Source organism: Aotus nancymaae, unplaced genomic scaffold, assembly GCF_030222135.1.
Source record: "Aotus nancymaae isolate 86718 unplaced genomic scaffold, 86718_ANA_hifiasm-v0.15.2.pri h1tg000007l, whole genome shotgun sequence".
Taxonomy (NCBI): Eukaryota; Metazoa; Chordata; class Mammalia; order Primates; family Aotidae; genus Aotus; species Aotus nancymaae.
The window spans coordinates 66,368,092-66,389,687 of record NW_026988418.1 but is presented as its reverse complement, the minus strand read 5'-3'; the positions used below and the strand labels follow the sequence as shown (position 1 = coordinate 66,389,687).

At 36.6% G+C, this 21,596-nt stretch overlaps 1 protein-coding gene across 1 annotated transcript in view; it reads left to right on the top strand.

Moving 5' to 3' along the window:
• STXBP3 (syntaxin binding protein 3) overlaps positions 1-21,033 on the top strand; it is a 71,831-nt gene extending 50,798 nt beyond the window's left edge. The window contains exons 12-19 of the mRNA XM_012468024.2: positions 4,225-4,290; positions 5,448-5,528; positions 6,816-6,954; positions 7,188-7,294; positions 8,803-8,895; positions 10,863-10,948; positions 18,784-18,932; positions 19,840-21,033. Of these exons, the coding sequence (XP_012323447.2) occupies positions 4,225-4,290; positions 5,448-5,528; positions 6,816-6,954; positions 7,188-7,294; positions 8,803-8,895; positions 10,863-10,948; positions 18,784-18,932; positions 19,840-19,934 (816 nt within the window). The 3' untranslated portion in view covers positions 19,935-21,033. The remainder of the gene's footprint in view (positions 1-4,224; positions 4,291-5,447; positions 5,529-6,815; positions 6,955-7,187; positions 7,295-8,802; positions 8,896-10,862; positions 10,949-18,783; positions 18,933-19,839) is intronic.
• Positions 21,034-21,596: the final 563 nt, after the last annotated feature.

Here is a 21,596-nt window from a genome sequence, read left to right as displayed (position 1 = left end):
TGGTAAACCTGGAAGAAATGGATAAATTCCTGGACACTTGCATCCTCCCAAGCCTAAACCAGCAAGAAATCAAAACCCTGAATATACCAATAACAAGGGCAGAAGTTGAGGCAGCAACTAAGAGCCTACCACCCAAAAAAAGCCCAGGTCCAGATGGATTCACAGCTGAATTCTACCAGACGTACAAAGAGGAACTGGTACCATTCCTTCTGAAACTATTCCAAACAATCCAAAAAGAGGGAATCCTTCCCAAAGCATTTTATGAGACCAACATCATCCTGATACCAAAACCCGGCAGAGACTCAACAAGAAAAGAAAACTACAGGCCAATATCCATGATGAACATAGACACAAAAATCTTCAATAAAATACTGGCAAACCAATTGCAACAGCACATCAAAAGGCTTGTCCACCATGATCAAGTAGGCTTCATCCCGGCGACGCAAGGCTGGTTCAACATATGCAAGTCTATAAACATAATTCACCATATAAACGTAATGCAGCCATCAAAAACGATGAGTTCGTGTCCTTTGTAGGGACATGGATGAACCTGGAAACCATCATTCTCAGTAAACTGACACAAGAACAGAAAATCAAACACCGGATGTTCTCACTCATAGGTGGGTGTTGAACAATGAGAACACATGGACACAGGGAGGGGAGCATCACACACGGGTCTGTCGGGGGGAAATAGGGGAGGGACAGTTGGGGGGTGGGGAGTTGGGGAGAGATAGCATGGGGAGAAATGCCAGATATAGGTGATGGGGAGGAAGGCAGCAAATCACACTGCCATGGGTGTACCTATGCAACGATCTTGCATGTTCTTCACATGTACCCCAAAACCTAAAATGCAATTAAAAAAAAAGAATTAAGCTAGAAAACAAGCCATGTATAATTCTTAGTAAAGAAAACATGTTTTATTGAAGTACTCCATTGTTTTAAAAAATTAAAAATTTCAGATCCTTACAATTTTCCAAAATAGGATCATTAAAAAATACTTTTATTTGTTAAAAAAGAAAAAAGCTTGTAGTTGAATTTTGTTTTCTTATTCAGCCCAAAAATCTTATAATTAGAATGCTTGTTTAGTTCATATATATTTCATGTAATAAGTATATATACAGTTAAATTTATATCTAGTATCTTGTTTTCTATTCATTTTTTTATATTCTATTTTTTCCCTTTATCAAGTCTTTTATTAAAATAAATTCCATTTCATCTCCAATATAAACATTTTTGTTTTGCGTTATAGTCCTTCCTTTAGTTATTATACTGGAAATTAAAAAATGTATTTTTACCCTAGCTTAATAGTATAATTTTATCATGTCCTGAATAATTCAGGAACCTTAAAATAGTTTAACTTCATTTATCCCCATTCTCTTTGGTGCTGTTATTTTATGTATTTTACTTCAACATGTGTTATAAACTCAAGATGTTATTTTGTTTAGAAAAAAATAAAAAGATGTTATTTTGTTCTAAACACTAGGTAGACTTTTATATTACCCACACATTTATATGATCTGGTACTGTTTATTTCTTACTGTTCTTCAGTTTCTCCAACTGGGTAGATTGAATTATCCTAGCTTTCTTTTTGTTGAGGACATCTTTGTTTTGCAATTTATTCTAAGATACTTTTGCTGAATTTAGAGTTCAAAGTTGGCATTTTTTTTCCCTTTCAGCAATTTAAAGGTTTCAATGTATCACCTTCTGGCTACCATAATTTCTGCTTTAAAAAAAAGAAAAGCCAGCTGTTAAGTATTATTGTTTTCTTGAAGATAAAATGTGTTCATTAATATTTTCTCTATATCTTTGGTTTTTAGCAATTTGACCATGATATGCCTTACTATAATATGGTTTGCTTGGTATTTATCCTCCATGGGATTTGCTGAGCTTCTTGAGTCACTAGGTTGATAACTTTCATTATGTTTGTAAAATTCTTGGTCATTATCTCCTCACATCTTGATTTTGTCCCATTCTCTCTTTTCTCTCTTTCTTGGACCCCAGTCAACATGTTTTTTAGCTCTCTTGACTGTATGCTATATCTCTTACATTTTCTCTTTTCTTCTTTTTTTTTAACCTCTCTGCATTGCAATTGAATGTTCTCTATTGACCTGACTTTGAGTACCCTACTTCTATCTTCTGTAGTATTCAGTCTGCTTTTAACCCATTCATTGTATACTTTTGAAAATTTAGGTATAAAGTAAAATTTCCCCTTTATAGTATACAATTCTATGAGTTTTGACAAATGTGTGCTCTCTTATAACCACCACAATCAAAATATAGAATAATGTCATCACCCCCCAAAATGTCCTCATGCTCCTTTGCAGATAACCTCTTAACTCAGTCTCCATCCCCTGACAACTACTAATCTGTTTTCTGACCCTATAGTTCTGTCTTTTCCAGAATGTCCAATGAATCAGATAATACACCATGGCTCTTTTCATTTAGCATAATGCATTTGAGATTCATTCATGTTGCATGCAAGAGTAGTTTCATTACTATTTATTGCTGAGTAATATTCCATATTATGCATGTACCACAATTTGCTTATCATTTCAGAACATTTGAGTTTTTCCAACTTGTTGGCAATTATGAATAAAGCTACTATAAACATTCAGCTTTTTATTGTCAGCATTCATGTCAATGAACAAATGTTATCATTTGCCTGGGAGGATACTTAAGAGTGGGATTGCAGGATTAATAATAAATGTTATGTTTAAGTTTATAAGAAACTTTCAAACTATTTTTCCAAAATGGCTGTACTGTTTTACAGTCCCACTAGCAATGTATGAAAGTCATTCATTGAACTTTTAGCTTAGTCTTATATTTAACTCTAGGACATTCACTGGATTTTTTTTAAATGAATTCTAATTCTCTGTTAAAATACTCCATCTTTTGATCCATGTAGTCCATCCTTTCCTCTGTTTCCACTTTAACATAAATATGTTATTTTGAAGTCTTTGTCTGCCAACTCCATCTTAGGTCTACTTCTTGGTGAGTTTCTTTGTTTTTACATTTTGAGGTTTTCTTTTCTTAGCTTTTCTATTGTTACATAATAAATGTACATATTTATGAGGCATGTAATATGTTTATACATGCATTCAGTGTGTAATGATGAAATCAGGGTATTTACAATACCCATCACCTTGAACATTTACTGTTTCTTTGTGTTGAGGACATTTCTAATCTTCTCCTTTAGCTATTTTGAAATATATATTGTTAACTATAGTCACTGTTGTGCTATCAAACACTAGAACTATTCCGTATCTTGGGTCTACTTTTATTGACTGTTCTTGAGTATCAATCACTTTCCTGTTTCACCTATTAATGTTTTATTGTGCTAGACATGGTGGATGATACATTGCAGAGGTTCTAGATGTTGCTCTGTCTACAGAGAATGTTGAGTTTTCTTCTGGCAGGCAGTTAAGTTGCTGAGGAATAATCATGATTTTGTTGTAACTTCATGTTAGACAATGTTATAGTAAGTTTATTTCACTTTTGCTCTTAGTCCTAAGACATAGTCCCAGGACTGAATGTTTAGGATTTTCACTTAGGTCACTTTACTTTGTCTGGATCAGGGAATGCTAGTATTTTCTTAGCACTAAGACCCTTCTGAAATCTCTGTGTCCAACATTTAGCCACCCAGAAGTTGTTCTCTATTACACCTTTAAGGGTTTGCCCTATACGTGTACAGCTTAGGGATCCAAGGACAATCTCTGTAGACATTTTTAGGTTATCTTCTATCTAGCTTCTTTCTCTCTAGCACCCTTCTTCCCAAAATCTACCTCACAGCCCCAAGCTCTTACCTCCCCTTTTTTTTTTTTTTTCCACCCAGAGAGATAACTTCTCTCTACTTGGAACTCTTATTTCCTTTCAGTGGTGTTTGGAAAACATCTTCAGGGGAAAGGCAGGGTGAGTGCAGGGATCACCTTTGGTGCTTTCCTTCACTCAGCTGTCTCAGCTGTGAGCTGCGTTTATCCATTACCTGAAAGCTGTTGTTTTATTTATGTGTCTAATCTTATTTATTTATGGAGGGAGGGTAAGGCTGATATCAGCTACATTACTGTGAGTGAAACTGGAAGTCTCCTGAATATTTCTTTTAAAAAATTGTCAAATATTCCATAAATTCACTAGATTTGATAATTCATAAAACTCTAGGATTTCAAAGTTGTAATATAGAATAACTGAATCATAGGTTTGCCTAAAAAAATGTTTGATTTTTCTTAGACATCACTGAGTGCTCTTACCCAGCTGATGAAAAAGATGCCCCATTTCCGTAAACAGATTACTAAGGTAAGCAGTATTGCATAAGAGATGCCTAATTAGTTTTAGTTTATATTCAGTTCTATAGTTCAGTTTAGCAGTGGGTTTCATGGAATACTTGGTGTTAGTTGTCCTCTAAAATCTTACCATAGGTCTGAGAAATATCCCATATATCTAAGTTTCATAACTTCTCTACCTATATAATCTAGATTTATCTGACTCCAGCTTAAACTTTTCTATATCTTTGTCTTGAATAGCCTAACAGAGTAATATTTATCAACCTTACAAGAAATTCAGCACTAGATTGACTAGTGGATATTATTCTATGTGTTTCTTTAAAGTAATAGTTACATATTAGTAGATTTAAGAGCATTTAAGCTGTTTAGTCAGGTAAACTATTTTTTTGTTCCTTACAAATATCAGAATAATCTTAACATTTTTGTCATGTTGTACCCTAGTCAACCAATGAATTTTGTTGTGTGTTAAAATACTTGAAACGTTTAGGAAGATAAAGAGAATATTATAATACAACTTGATTCTGATGAACTTAACTTCTGGGCATTTTTCTCACTTTATTTTTCATTACTCTCAAACTCAACACAAATTCAACACTTCCATCCCATTTATGCTGTCTGTTGATTGCCCCCTGTTATATTAGTCTGTTCTTACATTGCTATATGGAAATATCCAAGACTAGGTAATTTATAAAAGAAAGAGTTCTAATTGACTCACAGTTCTTCATGGCTGGGAAGGCCTCAGGAAACTTACAGTCACGGCGGAAGCCAGGCACCTTCTTCGCAAAGCCACAGGAGGGAGAACTACAAGCAGGGAAAATGACAGACGCTTATAAAACCATCAGAACCCATGAGAACTCACTTACTATTATGAGAACAGCATGAGGGAAATCACTCCCATCATCCAAACATTTTCCATCAGGTCCCTCCCACAGCACATGGGATTATGGAAACTCCAATTCAAGATGAGATTTGGGTGGGGACATACCCAAACCATATCACCTGTAGATCACATTGTCATTTACTTCCTTTCTTGAGTTGTCCCTTGCTTACATGTTACCTTCATTCACCTCAGCCCATACTTACTTTCAGGCCTGTCTCAAAAGTTTAATATTAGTAGTTGCACAAAAGTCATTAAAATGCTTTAAATGATTGATTTCTTCTGTTTTTCAGCAAGTTGTTCATCTTAACTTAGCAGAAGATTGCATGAATAAGTTCAAGCTTAATATAGAAAAGCTCTGCAAAACTGAACAGGTATGTGCAGAGTGAGAAATGCCTATGTTCATAATAAATTTCCAGGATAAACTTGGTTTTTACAGAATCACAGACCCTCTCTTAGCAGGGAACCCACATAGGCGCAGTATTTAATATGTCATTCCCCACTAACATTAACAAGTAGCTGTAGAGTATCTTAGTAAACAGTCCCTCCTAATATGTTGTATATTTTTTGTTAAGGAATGATTTAAATTTTGGGAGCATTATTTCAGGGTAGCATTGTTGGCAGGACTTTCTCAGTACAGCATTTAATGTAGCATCCTGCAGAGCTCATTTTACAAGAGGCCTTTTATATCATGCCATAATTGTTTCAACCATTGCTCCTAATAGAAACAGAATACAAGCTGCATGTAATTTTAAATATTCTAATAGCAATATTACAAAGGTAAAAATTAAAAAGTGCAATTAATTTTACTAATAAGTTGGGTGCAGCAGTGTGTGTATAGTCCAGCTACTCAGGAGGCTGAAGCAGGAGGATTCCTTGAGCCCAAGAGTTTGAGGGCAGCCTGGGCAAGACCCTGTCTCTTTAAAAAAAAAAAAAAAAAAGGTTTGACAGCCTTATGTATTCAAAATATTATTTCAACATATAATCAGTATAAAAAGTTATTAATTAGATATTTTGCATTATATTACTTCACGTCTTCTGATATTCTGTACCTGCAGCACATCTTAATTCAGACTGATCCCATTTTAAGTGCTCAGTAGTCATATGTGACTAGTGGCTACTGTACTGGATAGCATAGGTTTAGATTAATGATTTTTGTCTTCTCTGATTTATTTTTTGACCTTTTGTATTTTGTACAAACAGTAGTTTACAAGCGATGTTTATATTTTCTTTTGTAATGTCATTAGTGTTCCATTAAAATTTGACGAGATTTAATAATAGATTTTGTGTTTTGTTTTTTTTTTTGGTTTTGGTTTTGGTTTCTGTTTGGAGATGGAGTTTCACTCTTGTCACCCAGGCTGGAGTGCAACCTCCACCTCCTGGGTTCAAATAATTCTCCGGCCTCAGCTTCCTGAGTAGCTGGGATTACAGGCCCCTGCCACCACACCCAGCTAATGTTTTGTATTTTTAGTAGGGACGGAGTTTCACCATGTTGGCCAGGCTGGTCTTGAACTTCTGACCTCAGATGATCCACCTGCCTTGGCCTCCCAAAGTGCTGGGCTTACAGGCGTGAGCCACCCATGCCCATCCAATAATAGATGTTTTTAACTAAAAAATGAATTTTGATTATAGATCACGGACAATATTTTATTTTCATTAAGGATCTGGCACTTGGAACTGATGCAGAAGGACAGAAGGTGAAAGATTCCATGCGAGTACTCCTTCCAGTTCTGCTCAACAAAAATCATGATAATTGTGATAAAATAAGAGCAATCCTACTTTATATCTTCAGTATTAATGGTAATGGAGACAATCACTTTTTAATAAGTGTTTTACTGTTGATCATAAAAGAATCCTTAAAAACTGAAAGACAGTTGCTGAACTTGGTTAAGATAAATAAAAGGGAAAATATGAAATTGAGAGAAGACTAAAGGGGATATGAATTGACTGTTTCTTATGGGTACTACCTAAAACCCCGAAATTATTTTGGTAGCAATTATGTGATTATGCACCCATATTTTTACCTATTCAAGGAACTACAGAAGAAAATTTGGACAGGTTGATCCAGAATGTAAAGATAGAAAATGAGAGTGACATGATTCGTAACTGGAGTTACCTTGGTGTTCCCATTGTTCCCCAAGTAAGAAGTCTTATGTTGTGTATATACTTTACATATATGTATGTATGGTTGTTTGCATTAACTGTGTTTTTTATGTGAACAGTATTCTTAAGTTCACTGTATGGATTTTGAATAAGCAATTAAAGATTGTGTTTTCTTTTCCATATGTAATTTGGGCAAATATCAGTTTTCTAGTGAATTTATTTTATGGCTTCTATCATAATTTACTACTTATACTTTTGTCTTTATGATTCATTTATAGCAGTTGTCATATTTTAGTTAAACATGTAACCTTTAACTATAATTTGGCAGAGAAAATAAGTATATATTCTCTTGATTAAAAAAATTTAGGCTCACTAGGTATGGTGGTTCATACCTGCAATCCCAGCACTTTGGGAGAGACTGAGGCAGGAGGATTGCTTGAGCCTAGGAGTTCGAGACCAGCCTGGGCATCATAGTGAGACCTTGCCTCTACAAAAAGCAAAAAACTTAGCCAGTTGTGGTGGTATGTACCTGTAGTCCCAGCTACTCAGGAGGCTGAGGTGGGAGGATCACATAAGCCCAGGAGGTCAAGGATGCAGTGAGCCAAAATCACACCACTGTACTCAAGCCCAAAGCAAGACTCTCTTTAAAATAAATACATAAATAAAAAATTTAAAAAAAAAAGACCAGGCGCAGTGGCTCACACCTGTAATCCCAGCACTTGGGGAGGCCGAGGCAAGTGGATCACAAGATTAGGAGTTTGAGACCATCCTGACTAATATGGTGAAACCCCATCTCTACTAAAAATACAAAAATTAGCTGGGTGTGGTGGCAGACACCTGTAATCCCAGATACTCAGGCGGCTGAGGCAGGAGAATCACTTGAACCCAGGAGGCGGAGGTTGCAGTGAGCCGAGATCGCGCCATTGCACTCCAGCCTGGGGGACAGAGCAAGACTCTTCTCAAAAAAAAAACTGAAAGAACTCTGTTTAGAATCTCACTCTTTACCGTCAATTTTCTTTTCTTTTTTTTGAGGCAGAGGGTAGCCCAGGCTGGAGTACAGTGATATGATCTCAACTCACTGCAACCTCTGTCTCCTGGGTTCAGGTGGTTCTCCTGCCTTAGTCTCCTGAGCAGCTGGCATTACAGGTGCCTACCATCCGCCCGGCTAATTTTTGTATTTTTAGTAGAGATGGGGTTTTATCATGTTGGCCAAGTTGGCCTTGAACTCCTGACCTCGGCTTCCCAAAGTGCTAGGATTACAGGCGTGAGCCACCACACCTGGCCCCATCAAGTTTATACTTCTATTTTAATAAACATATTTTCTTATATGATTATAAATATTTTAAGCATTAAAGCACAAAATACTGTTCAGTGGAATTTGACCACGCTTACTCAGGTTTTTTTAACTAGGCATCTCCACTCTCAGTTTTAAATCATATAGAATATGATATTTGATGGTAAATTAAATATCTTTGTTAGGAAACATAAGAGTATTATATTTGAATAGAATTACTGGTTTTTAATTTTTTTCTCTAATTGTATTAGTCTCAACAAGGCAAACCATTAAGAAAGGATCGGTCTGCAGAAGAAACTTTTCAGCTCTCTCGATGGACACCTTTTATCAAAGATATTATGGAGGTAAAAAATCATTAACTTTTTTCTTCTACCTGAGTGCCCTCTTTAGCGTATTCTTTACTTTTTGTAATTTATGTCAGTTTGAACATATGTATTGGGCAGGAAGTTTTCGGCAGTGTTTGGAGGCTTCACAAAAAAGGCTGTATCTGGGGTCAAGGGAGGAGATGAATTTCTTGAAGATTCCTTTCTTTCTTTCTTTTTATTTTTTGAAACAGAGTTTCGCCTTTGTTGCCCAGGCTGGATTGCAATGGCACAATCTCAGCTCACTGCAACCTCCACCTCCTGGGTTCAAGTGATTCTCTTTCCTCAGCCTCCTGAGTAGCTGGGACTACACCAGTACATCTGGCTAATTTTTGTATTTTTAGTAGAGACAGCGTTTCACTATGTTGGCCAGGCTGATCTTGAACTCCTGACCTTGTAATCCACCCGCCTCGGCCTCTCAAAGTGCTGGGATTACAGGTGTGAGCCACCACGCCCAGCCAAAGATTATTTTCTTAAAGACCTCAGACAAACTCATACCACTGACTGTTTCAAAACAAACAGATTTTAAAAAGCACATATATGCTTAATGAAAAATACTGCTTTATTTAAATAACTACATGTGGCATAAATATAATTAATTTATTTGATTGCAAGTTCAACAAAATAGCATTTGTATGTGGACCGCTATTAGAAAGTGTTAAATGCCAATATTCTTGGAAATGTATTTGGATTAAAATGTAAACCTCATTATAGTTTTCTGTCAGATGAATCATGTCTTTAATACTGTTTATGCCTAGAGAAGATTATTCAATTATAGGAAATTATAAAATGAGCTAATTTTAAAATTACCTTATGAGCTTAATAAAATCATGACACTGATTCTTCAGTCATGATCATATAGTTCCATTTATTCCCCTTTTCCTTCTACTTAAACCCCAATTTATACTTTCCTTTGGAAGCTAATTTGGTACAGTGCATAACTATGATTTTTCTGTTTTGCTTGGCTAACTTTATGTCATTCACACATGCTTAAACACATAGGAAAAAATCTAAAGAATTTAGACTTTATTTTCTATAAGGATTTGTTTTTTTCCTTTTTCACAGGATGATGTAGAACTAAGTAGTTTCTCATGGATAGTTTTTGTTAAACATATTCCTAATCAGTTTACCATGGCTCGTAATTTGTAAAATAAGAATTGACTTTCTTGAACCCCTGAACAAGAATGTGCATGTTAAATTCAGAAAGTACACATTTGGATCCATGACAGTCTTAGGCTTTTTCTCCTGAAACTTGATTTCCTCCCTTCTTGCAGTCTTACTGAAATGTTCTTGGATGCTGAGTACTTTGTGCCCACTCCTTGTGCCCACTTGTTAATACTGTTTGTACTACCATGCTGTAAAGCAGTGGTCTCCATACTTTTCAATTCATGAACACCTAACCATAAAAAATGTGAGCATGAACCTAATTTATGTTATGCATTACTATACTAAAAAAATATAATCTATTTATAATATATTACATATACATATATCATAAAATCTAACACTGAAAAGAGGGAAAATTTTTAAGAATAAAATGAAAAGGAAACCTTCCCATATCCTATTGGATTGTCTTGAGTACCCCTAGGCCATAGCAGTAACTATGAAGGGCAAAGCTTTAGAGGTATGTCAGGACTGAAATGATGATTAGAAACCCCTGGCACTGTAGAACTAAAGGCCCTGATAAGGTACCTGGAATCCTTATAACAGCATCGGGACCCTGCAAATGAAGAAAAGGAGTCATGCAGCAAATACGGGTTTAATAAGTAAATGATTTCACTAATTTTTGAAGCAAATAAGATTTGTGAGTTTCAAAGAAAAGGCTAATCTTATTTAACTAAATATTTGTGTCTAATGTTCCTCAATTTCAAATGCAAGTTTTGACCTTTATGCAAAAGAGTCCTGCAATTTACAGTTTTCTTGATGGAATTAACTCTTTCTTTCCCTAGGATGCTATTGATAATAGATTAGATTCAAAAGAATGGCCATATTGTTCCCAGTATCCAGCAGTATGGAATGGTTCAGGAGCTGTAAGGTAAAAAGTGAAAATCAATGAAATTTTCATTCTACAGACTAATAATTTAAAATGGTACACAGGTACTCATTTTTGGCAGCTTTCTTTGAAGCATACAGTCCTGTATTTTTTCTTTAACTGTAACTTGTTTTAAATGAATCTAGATAAGCAATATGAAAATGTAACTTTATTATAAAAAATATTTTCATGAAACGAGATATTCCCTTCCCCACCTACTCTTCCTTCACATAGCAGAGACCTTAATCCTCTTCAATAACTTTTTTATGTTGAAATATTTGAAACATTTAGAAAGATGTAGAGCATGTTACAATGTTCTACTCAGTGTCTAGCTTATCAACTAAATCATCATAATTCAAGCTTTCCTGTATATCACACTCTGGTTTTATTATTCTCCCTTTCTTTTCTGTCCTGAATTTGGTGTTTATTGCCTGTATGTCTTTATACTTTTTCTACATATGTTTGTATCCTAAACAGCGTCTTGAGTTATCTCTTGAAGGATTTTCTCTTACTCTTTGACTTTCTGCCATTTAACTGTGTTGTGTCTAGGTGTAGTTATCTTTGTGTTTATTCTACCTCAGGATTGTTGAGTTTCTTAGATCTGCAAGTTAATAATTTTCCTCAAATTTGGGATGTTTTCAAGCATTACTTTTTAAAAATTTTTTTCTGCCCCTTTCTCTCTCCTTCCTCTCTCCTTCTGAAACTCCTGTTACACATAAGTTGGAGGGTTTGACATTGTCCTGTGAGTTACTGAGGCTCTCTTTTCTTTCATCTTTTTAAAATTTCTTATACTTTACACATCTAGAATTTCCTTTTGAGTTATTTTTCATTTCCATTTCTGACTGTTGAGATTCCCTATTCTTGTTAGCATATTTTTTATTTTAATTCTTTGATCATATTTGTAACTGCTTGGAAGTCCCTAACATCTCAGTCTACAGGGTTAATTCCTATTGAATGTTTTTTTTCCCCAAGTGTGAGTCACACACTCCTGTTTCTTTGCATATCTAATTTTTGGTTGAAAAATTGACTTTTTAGATAATGTATTATAGCAACCCCAATTGTCTTAGTAATTTGTGTGGACTCAAACTATGGAATCTTTCTCTCTTGCTCTCTTGTAGTCACTGGTGTCCTTGTTTAATTTTTTTTTTAATTTTAATTTTTGTGTCTTAGCTTCTAGTGGTTGCCCCTATGTCTGTGTAGTTTAGATGTCAGTCAGTTACCTGTTCATACACTTCAAGCCTGTATGGATTCCATCCTCTGCAGATCAAGCTAAATGTGGGTTAGAGATTGCATTCCAGAATATGCCGTTCTTAAGTCTCCCTCCTTTTTAAAATTTTTTTTAAAAAATAGAGGTAGGGTCTTGCCCTGTTGCCCACACTGGAGTGCAGGAGTGCAGTGGCATGATCGTAGCCTACTATAACCTCGAACTCATGGACTCAGGTGAGCCTCCCACCTCAGCTTCCCAGGTAGTTAGGGTTCCAGGTACGTACCACCACACCCAGCTAATTTTTTTAAATGTCTTGTAGAGGTAGGGTCTTACTGTGTTGCCCAGGCTGGTCTTGAACTCCTGGGCTCAAGCGACCTTCCTGCCTCAGCCTCTCAAAGCACTGGGATTATCCGTGTGAGACACTGCACCTGGCCCCACTTTTTTCCCTCTTTTTTTCCCCCTGGACTTTCTCAGGTTTTCCCACACACATGCGTAGTTTAGTAATCAACTAATAATGTGTAGAGAGCTTATCTTTTCTTTCTTTGGCTTCTTTACTTCTGGGATTTCCTTATTAAATTTCTACCTGGCCTGGTGCAGTGGCTCACGTCTGTAATCCCAGCACTTTATGAGGCCAAGGCAGACGGATCACGAGGTCAGGAATTCGAGACCAGCCTGACCAACATGGTGAAACCTTGTCTCTACTAAAAGTACAAAAATTAGTGGGGTATAGCGGCATGCGCCTGTAATCCCAGCTACTCAAGAGGCTGAGGCAAGAGAATCACTTGAACCCAGGAGGCAGAGGTGCAGTGAGCTGAGATCGCACCACTGCACCCCAGCCTGTGCGACAGAGCAAGACTCCATCTCAAAAAAATAAACAAACCAATATTGACTGCCCATTTTAAGTTGAGATCACACTTAGCAAAGCTGCAGGATTTTGCACTTCCCTCATTGCCCCATCTTGAATCAAGTCTTACACCAAGGGCAGTAAAGCTATAATTTTTCTCTAACTGAGCTGGGAGAGCAGTGAGGGTTAGATGCAGCCCAGGCTAGAAGGTTACATATTCACCACCACCATTCTACCAGATATGTTGGCAGACATTCAAGACCAAATGCTTCTCAATTGTTGTCTGCCTGTGGTTTCCAGTTACCCTGAATGTTTTGTTTTGTTCTGTTTTCCCCCACAGTTTTATCCAAGGATACATTTGTTTTCTTAGAGGGAAATCGCCTGACCACCTTATTCTGCCATGACTACAAGTGCTCTCTGTATTATGTTTTTAAACTTAATATGGTGTCATATTGTGTGTCCTTATGCAGCCTGCTTTTTTGTTTCCCTTACATTATGTTTGTGAAATTTATCCCAGACTGATACATGCATAAATTTTCACTGCTAGTTTGTATTTAGTTAATATGAGTATAGCAACTTGTTCATCTGTTTTGCACATGATAGAAATTTATGCTTTCTCAAAACTGGCATTATTACAAACAGTATGCAGTGAGCATTCTTATACTTTTCTATGTATCTGGGTGTTGAGGGCGCTTCCCTTGGACTGAGGTTTTTTCTTTAGTTTTGTTCTATATTTTCCTTTCTACAAAAGGTTTGGTGATTATATTATCTATTTTTATTCTTGTAGCAGTTTATTCCTACACATATTTGACTCAACAAAGTCTAAGATTAATTAGTATCTCTGCCCTCCTCTTGAACAATACAAGAACCTTAGACCAACTGGATATAAACCATGCACCCCTTAAATGTTACAATACTTCATTTTTGTTCACTTTATATCTTCTCTCCCCCCAATTTAATAAGCAGCATTATTGTTTTTTTTTAATTCAGTTGTATGTGCATGTGAACCTGTTAAATCGCCCACCACTCCTTTTGTGTGGGCTCAGTTTCTTTCTTTCTGAAGTGTATCCTTTCATGTGGGTCTGTTGGTGGTAGTCTTTTTTTAAGATTTTCTTTGTTTTTTTATTCTTTTCCGAGACAGAGTCTTGCTCTGTCGCCCAGGCCAGAGTGCAGTGGCACAGTCGCAGCTCACTGCAACCTCTGCCTCCCGGGTTCAATCAATTCTCGTGCCTCAGCCTCGTGAATAGCTAGGATTACAGGCGCGTGGCACCACGCCCAGCTAGTTTTTGTATTTTTAGTAGAGACAGGGTTTCACCATGTTGGCCAGGCTGGTCTCGAACTCCTGACCTCATGATCCACCTGCCTCAGCCTCCCAATGCTGGGATTACAGGTGTGCGCTACCATTCCCAGCCAGTGGTGGTAGTCTTCATAGTTTTGTTCATTTCTTCGTTTGGTCATTGTTCTTAGCCAGCTATGAATTTCGTTTTTTTTTTTTTTTTTTTTTTTTTTTTTTGAGACAGAGTTTCGCTCTTGTTACCCAGGCTGGAGTGCAAATGGCACGATCTCGGCTCACCGCAACCTCCACCTCCTGGGTTCAGGCAGTTCTCCTGCCTCAGCCTCCTGAGTAGCTGAGATTACCGGCAAGCGCCACCATACCCAGCTAATTTTTTGTATTTTTAGTAGACACGGGGTTTCACCATGTTGACCAGGATGGTCTCAATCTCTTGACCTTGTGATCCACCCGCCTCAGCCTCCCAAAGTGCTGGGATTATAGGCGTGAGCCACCACGCCCGGCGCCAGCTATGAATTTCTAAGAGCTGAGGTATGGTCACTCAACACTTGTAGAAAATATTCTGCTGTTTCCAAGGTTCTACTTTAGTTCTTGGGAAGGTAGAGGGGTTGTGTTTTCTGTCGGTCTTCTTGTACCTGTGTGGGTAATAAGCCTTTTTTCTCTGGTTGTTTTTTGTTGTTGGTTCTGTATATTCCCTGTGCTGTGTACATCTGAGGATTTATTTATTTTTTTCTTTCTTTGGGATAAATTTATGTTTCCTGAATCTGAGGATTCATATCTTTCGTGAATTCTTCAAATATTGCCACTTCTGTAGTCTTGGTTTGGTTCGAACATCTTATTCTGTCATAATGTCTCCCAATTTCTTACACTTTTTTATTTCTTCTGCTTGTGTTTCACTCTAGAAATTTTTCTTCAGATTTAGTTTTCAGTTCTTTAGTTCTCCCTTACACTTTGTCTCATCTGCTGTATAAGCTGTTTTTTTCTTTTTCTATTTTCAGTGACTATCTTTCCATTTTAGAAGTTATCACATTTCTTTTTTAAATATGCTTGGACTTTTTGTTGTTTCTTATTTTGTCATGCTTCTATCCTACTTTATTGTCCATTGTCATTTTAAACATACCTAATTTGTAGTCTGTATCTAATAATTTCACTATTTTACACTCTTTGGGTTCAATTCTGCTGCCTTTTATTTCTGCAGACTCATAGTTGCTTATTTCCATATGTGTTTTATAATTCTGAATGCTGAGTTTATTTTGGTAGCCAGCATTGAGAACAGGTCCCTTCAGACAGGTTTGTGGTGTGCTCTTGCCAGATTAGAGGTTTTTTTCTTTTTTGTGTTAATTTCTCAGTTTGGGGTTCCTCAGATCATGAAGGTAGTATAATTAACACCTAAGACTCTCATGAGACAGTCGTGTGGCTAAATTATCAGATGAGAAGTTTCCTTGCATCTCCCCTTGCCTTTGAGAGTGTCCTGACCTTATGCAGGGTGTCAGCTCCCAATCTCTATCTTGCACAATACCCAGGGCTTGGCCCCTTGTTTGTTAAGATTGGAAAATACTCCACAAGGCAGATAAAGCCTCAACTCAGTTTATTATTCTAATATTTAGCTTCCTTTTTACCAACAGCCCCTGGAGATTTCTCTGACTTGTTTATTCTCAGCTATGATTTAAAAACATATTTGCTGTTATTTTAATCAGTGCTCCTTGGTGCTATTTAGAGGGAAGCTTTCAGGATCTAGGGATTTAATTATTATCTTTATATCTCTCAGTCTTCACATGTATGTGAAACCAATTAAATATAATCCCATTGCTCTAAAATTGCTATTCAGAAGCTTAGAAACAGAATTGTTTTCAGCAGTATTGTCTCCTTTTCTTTTGCCTTTGTACTTTATTTCTCTCTGTTGATACAGGTTTTTTTAATATACTTTGAAAATTTTATTTTTATTATTTTTTTTATTGCATTTTAGGTTTTGGGATACATGTGAAGAACATGCAAGATTGTTGCATAGGTACACACATGGCAGTGTGATTTGCTGCCTTCCTCCCCTTCACCTATATCTGGCATTGTTACAGTTTTTAAGCCAAATTTATGTTTTTACTACGTCCTTGACTTTGTATGGGAACAAGAGTGTGTCTTGTTCCTGTTTCATCTTTCAAAAGGAAAAGAAAATTTTAATTAAAAAAAAATTTTTTTCCTGTTCACTACCTCATTCTTTAAGGTGGTGGAAGCAATCATCTGAAAGGCTGGGTTAAGAACATTATTAGGCCAGGCGTGGTGGCTCACACCTGTAATCCCAGCACTTTGGGAGGTCAAGGCAGGCGGATCACAAGGTCAAGAGATCGAGACCATCCTGGCCAACATGGTGAAACCCTGTCTCTACTAAAATACAAAAATTAGCTGGGCATGGTGGTACGTGCCGGTAGTCCCAGCTACTTAGGAGGCTGAGGCAGGAGAATTGCTTGAACCCGGGAGGCAGAGGTTGCAGTGAGCCGAGGCTGCAATCTTGAGATTGTCGAGAGTCTCGACAAAAGCAAGACTCTGTCTCAAGAAAAAAAAAAGAACCTTATTAAAAGTTTTCTGTGGGGCTGGATGCAGTTATGTACACCTGTTAAGTCCAGCTACTTGAGGCTGAGGTGACAGGATCTCTTGAGCCTAAGAGTTCGAGGCTGTAGTTCCCTGTGATGGTGCTTGTCAACAGCTGCTGCACTGTAGCCTAGGCAACATAGCAGGACCCCATCTCTAAAAGAAACAAAAATTTGCTGTGAGATCCTATATTGCAAGACTCTGTAGGTCATCCAGAACAGTGGCTCTCAAAATAGGTAACAAAGTGAACCATTGGGTACTATTTTTACCTAAAAAATAAGAAATTAAGCTTTACTGATATATTCTAGTACATATAGGTCATTTATACATTAATATATATTTCTTTGTAAATGAATGTGTTTATTTTGAAATATTTACTTTTCAAACAAAAGCTAATAATTTTTGCCAGTGGAACCTGTGAACAAAAAAAGTAATTCCTATGCTCTAGAGCAGTGCTAGCCAATAGAACTTTCTGCAGTGATAGAACCATTCTGTGTTGGCACTATATATGACAGCCACTAGCCACATGTGGCTGTTGGGTACTGGATATATGGCTGGTGTGGATGAATAACTGAATTTCTTATTTTATTTAATTTTAACTAATTTAAATTTAAATAGGCTCATGTGGCTAGTGGCCACTATATGGGAGTCTGGAAATCTAGAGCAGTCTGGAGGAGGAATGGTAAAAAGTAATCACTACTATTTATTGAGTCTTATTACCCAACACCAGATTCCCTACTTAGTATGTTCTCTACATTGTTTCATTTCATCCTTATAACAACCTTTGAGGGTTTGTTTGTTTGTTTGTTTTCCCCCTTTTTTTTATTGCATTTTAGGTTTTGGGGTACATGTGAAGAACATGCAAGATTGTTGCATAGGTACACCCATGGCAGTGTGATTTGCTGCCTTCCTCCCCATCACCTGTATCTGGCATTTCTCCCCATGCTCTCTCTCCCCAACTCCCTACCCCCACTGTCCCTCCCCTGTTTCCCCTCTACAGACCCCAGTGTGTGATGCTCCCCTCCCTGTGTCCATGTGTTCTCATTGTTCAACACCCACCTATGAGTGAGAACATCCTGTGTTTGATTTTCTGTTCTTGTGTCAGTTTGCTGAGGATGATGGTTTCCAGCTTCATCCATGTCCCTACAAAGGATACAAACTCATCGTTTTTGATGGCTGCATAATATTCCATGGTGTATATGTGCCACATTTTCCCTGTCCAGTCTATCATCGGTGGGCATTTGGGTTGGTTCCAGGTCTTTGCTATTGTAAACAGTGCAGCAGTGAACATTCGTGTGCATGTGTCCTTATAGTAGAACGATTTATAATCCTTTGGCCATATACCCAGTAATAGGATTGCTGGGTCCTTTGAGGTTTAGAGGAGAAGTTAAGTAACTTGCTGAAAGTCATACTGAATCAAAAACAAGCAGAATACGAATAAAAACCCAGGTCTAATTCTTAACAGCCAACCTCCTACCATCATAAGTTCCTGAATTCCGTTCCAGCAGGGAACAACCAAATATCGCATCAGCTCCAAAGTAATACTTGCCTCTTTCCTCTTCACGTCTTCAAAACTTTATCAGTGCCACTCTGTACTTTTTTTTTAATTTCAAGAAGTTGCAGACTTCTCCCGTATATTATTTATTATGAAATAATAAGGGAGGGTGTTAGCTCTACTCTATAGGTTAAAATGCCAAGCCAGATTATGCGTGATTTGTTAAAACTGTTTTTGAAATGTGGCTGTCTTGCTTAACTCTTGGTGTTCTAGTCATACTATGGTTAAGTCATTTCCTTAAAAATCAGTGTAATTGGTAGCAAGTTTGAGTTTGGTTGAGTTAGGCTTTTTAAGTCTACAAGCATTATGGCTTTGGAAATGTTTATAACATGTTTACTTTTTTTAAACAACTTTTTAGTGCTCGCCAGAAACCCAGAGCTAATTATTTAGAAGATCGAAGAAACGGGTCAAAGCTGATTGTTTTTGTAATTGGAGGGATTACATACTCTGAAATGCGTTGTGCTTATGAAGTTTCTCAGGCACATAAATCCTGTGAAGTTATTATTGGTAAGACTTTTCTGTTTTTAAACACAAACTCTAAATGCAAAAATGCACATGTAAAATGTTATCTTGCATTATACAGTTGAGACAAAATTTAATGCAAAAAACATTGTTAACCTTAGAATGTGTTTTAGCTGATGTATTAGGGTTTTTTCTTTGTTAACTTTTTGATAGTTTTATTTTTAAATATGCTTATTTGATGAAGAGGAACTTGCTCCTTTAAAATAGTATGTTCTGTACATTTGCTTAACCATTAAATAGTTTTTTATGCACAAATACATTTCTACTTCGAATATATTTTGAAGTTTTTGTGGATATGGACATGACATTGGCAAGGCCTCTGTGGAATTCAGTTTTAAGAATTTCAGGCCAGGCTAGTGGCTCATGCCTGTAATCTCAGCACTTTGGGAAGCCAAGGCAGAAGGATCACTTAAGGTCAGGAGTTTGAAAGCAGCCTGGGTAATAAAGCAAAACCCCATCTCTACAAAACATAAATAAGAATTTCAGTCAAAGCCAATGATAGGTAAACCCTCCTGACCCATGGAGGTGCTAGATTTGTGTGTCAAGCCTTGACCTGCAGCACTGCTTAGTAGGTCTCTGTTATTGAACAATAATTATTACAGTGCTGAGGATAGGGTCATCTCCAGTTTTGCTCTTCAGTGTACCAATGTATAGCACAAAGTAGACAAAGCACTAGGAATGGCCAGTTTCTGAAAAGTTACTGAGCATGCTCAGTGGTGAGGAAGGTTTGAAACATTGTAGCATAGGCAGATTTCAGGTAGATCTTACAGAAATTCTGTTAAATTGCCCCAGGCTACTGTACTTTGCATATTTGAAGGACAACACATTATATTAAGTGAAGGAAAACTGATTTAACTGCTGGCCTCTGAAAAGTTCTCTTTTCTCCTACCAGGTTCTACGCATATCTTAACACCCAAAAAGCTGTTGGATGATATAAAGATGCTGAATAAACCCAAGGATAAAATCTCCTTTATTAAGGATGAATAGCTTTTCTTTTTGGAGGGTTTAGAGATTCTTACTAATATGTTGAACTAAAATAGAAAGAAAATGTTGCTGTCATGTAATTTAAACAATGTAAATATTTTATGGAATAATGGCTTTTCAAATACATTTCTTAAGGAACTTTATGATTATGTATTACTGGATTTGCCATTTTTGATAATTTAAATATTGCTGCTGCCTCGTAGATGTTGAGAAGAAATGTTAAAATGCTTTCTAAAAGAAAATTTTTTCACCTTTGGAGCAGAATATATTAGAGTTGTGGGTGATTTTTCACAGCCACCTATGTACATACTAATTACCCACTGGATACGTACATCTGTCTCATGCCGAAGTATAGTTTTATGGGAAAGAAAGATTTTTAAGTAAAGAGATGGTAAAAGTAAAAACTGTAAATGTGTATGTATGATAGAATTGTTTCCTATAAGTGCAGTTTTTCTTTCAACTAAAATTCAGTTTGTTTTACATGTAAAATAATTCAGTCATTAATAGAAATGGAGTGATTTCACAGTGTATACTATCTTGCCACATATTTCTAAAGAACACAATTTTATATAATTTTGAAATCATGTATGTTTAAATTAGAAAACCAAAAATAATCATGAACATTCTAAGATAAAATAAATATAGAATTTAAAAAATTATCCTGGTTTGTTTTTTTGTAGGGAAGAGGGGAAAGTTTGAAATTTTAAAAGTTCTAAATTAGAGTAACAAAGAAGAAAAAGATTGTACCATAATATTCCCACCAAGATAACGCCTATTGACTTTTTCAAAAATAATGTAATCTCTATATAAGGTTAGATAATATATGTCTGCAGGTGTGTTTTGTTAAACAAAGGGAATGTCTTTGTTTCAGATCTCTTCTTTTACTTGACCTCATAGTGTTCTGTCATACAGCAGACCGTAGTTTTATTGATTCAGAGTTTTGCTCTTATAAATAATGCTGCATTGTTTGGGTACTTATGTTTGCAGACTTACACAAACATTTCCATAATGTAAATTCCTAGCAGTGGTCAAGGGATTTGTGCATTTAAATATTGATGTATATCCATTTTTAATGTTAATACAGATAAATCTATCACTTTTCCATTTTGGCTTTTGAATTTTATGTGCTACTTAGAAATACCTTCCACACTCCAGGATTATAAATTCACACATGGTTTCTTCTAGAACATTTTGACAGATTCACTGTGTTTTTTTACAGGTAACTCACCCATCTGGAATTGATTTTAGTGTAAGAATGTGTGCTAGATGTTGTCTCTTAGCACTTGGCGTGGCATCCCATGCCTCCTTACCCCATACCACAGTGGATGAAAGGCTAAACATGAAGTTTTTCAGACTTAAGATAAGTAAGGTGTGAACAGTTTACATTCTACCAGTGATGTGCACTTGGTCAAGATTTGGAGCAGAGGCTATCTACTGTGCCAGCAGACAAGCTCCTGCAGACAGGAATTGTTTGTAGCAACCAGACTCCACATTTTAGTGTCTCGTCACCTGCTTCACGGGTATGAGGTAATGCTGTGGCAGCAGCACTAGCTTCCTGTCCTTTGGGTCACAGACGGTAAAATGATCATGGGTCTCCAGTTTCTGCTCCTACTCATTTTTCAATGATTTTTATAAGGACCTAATTCTCAGTATTAAATCCCTTTC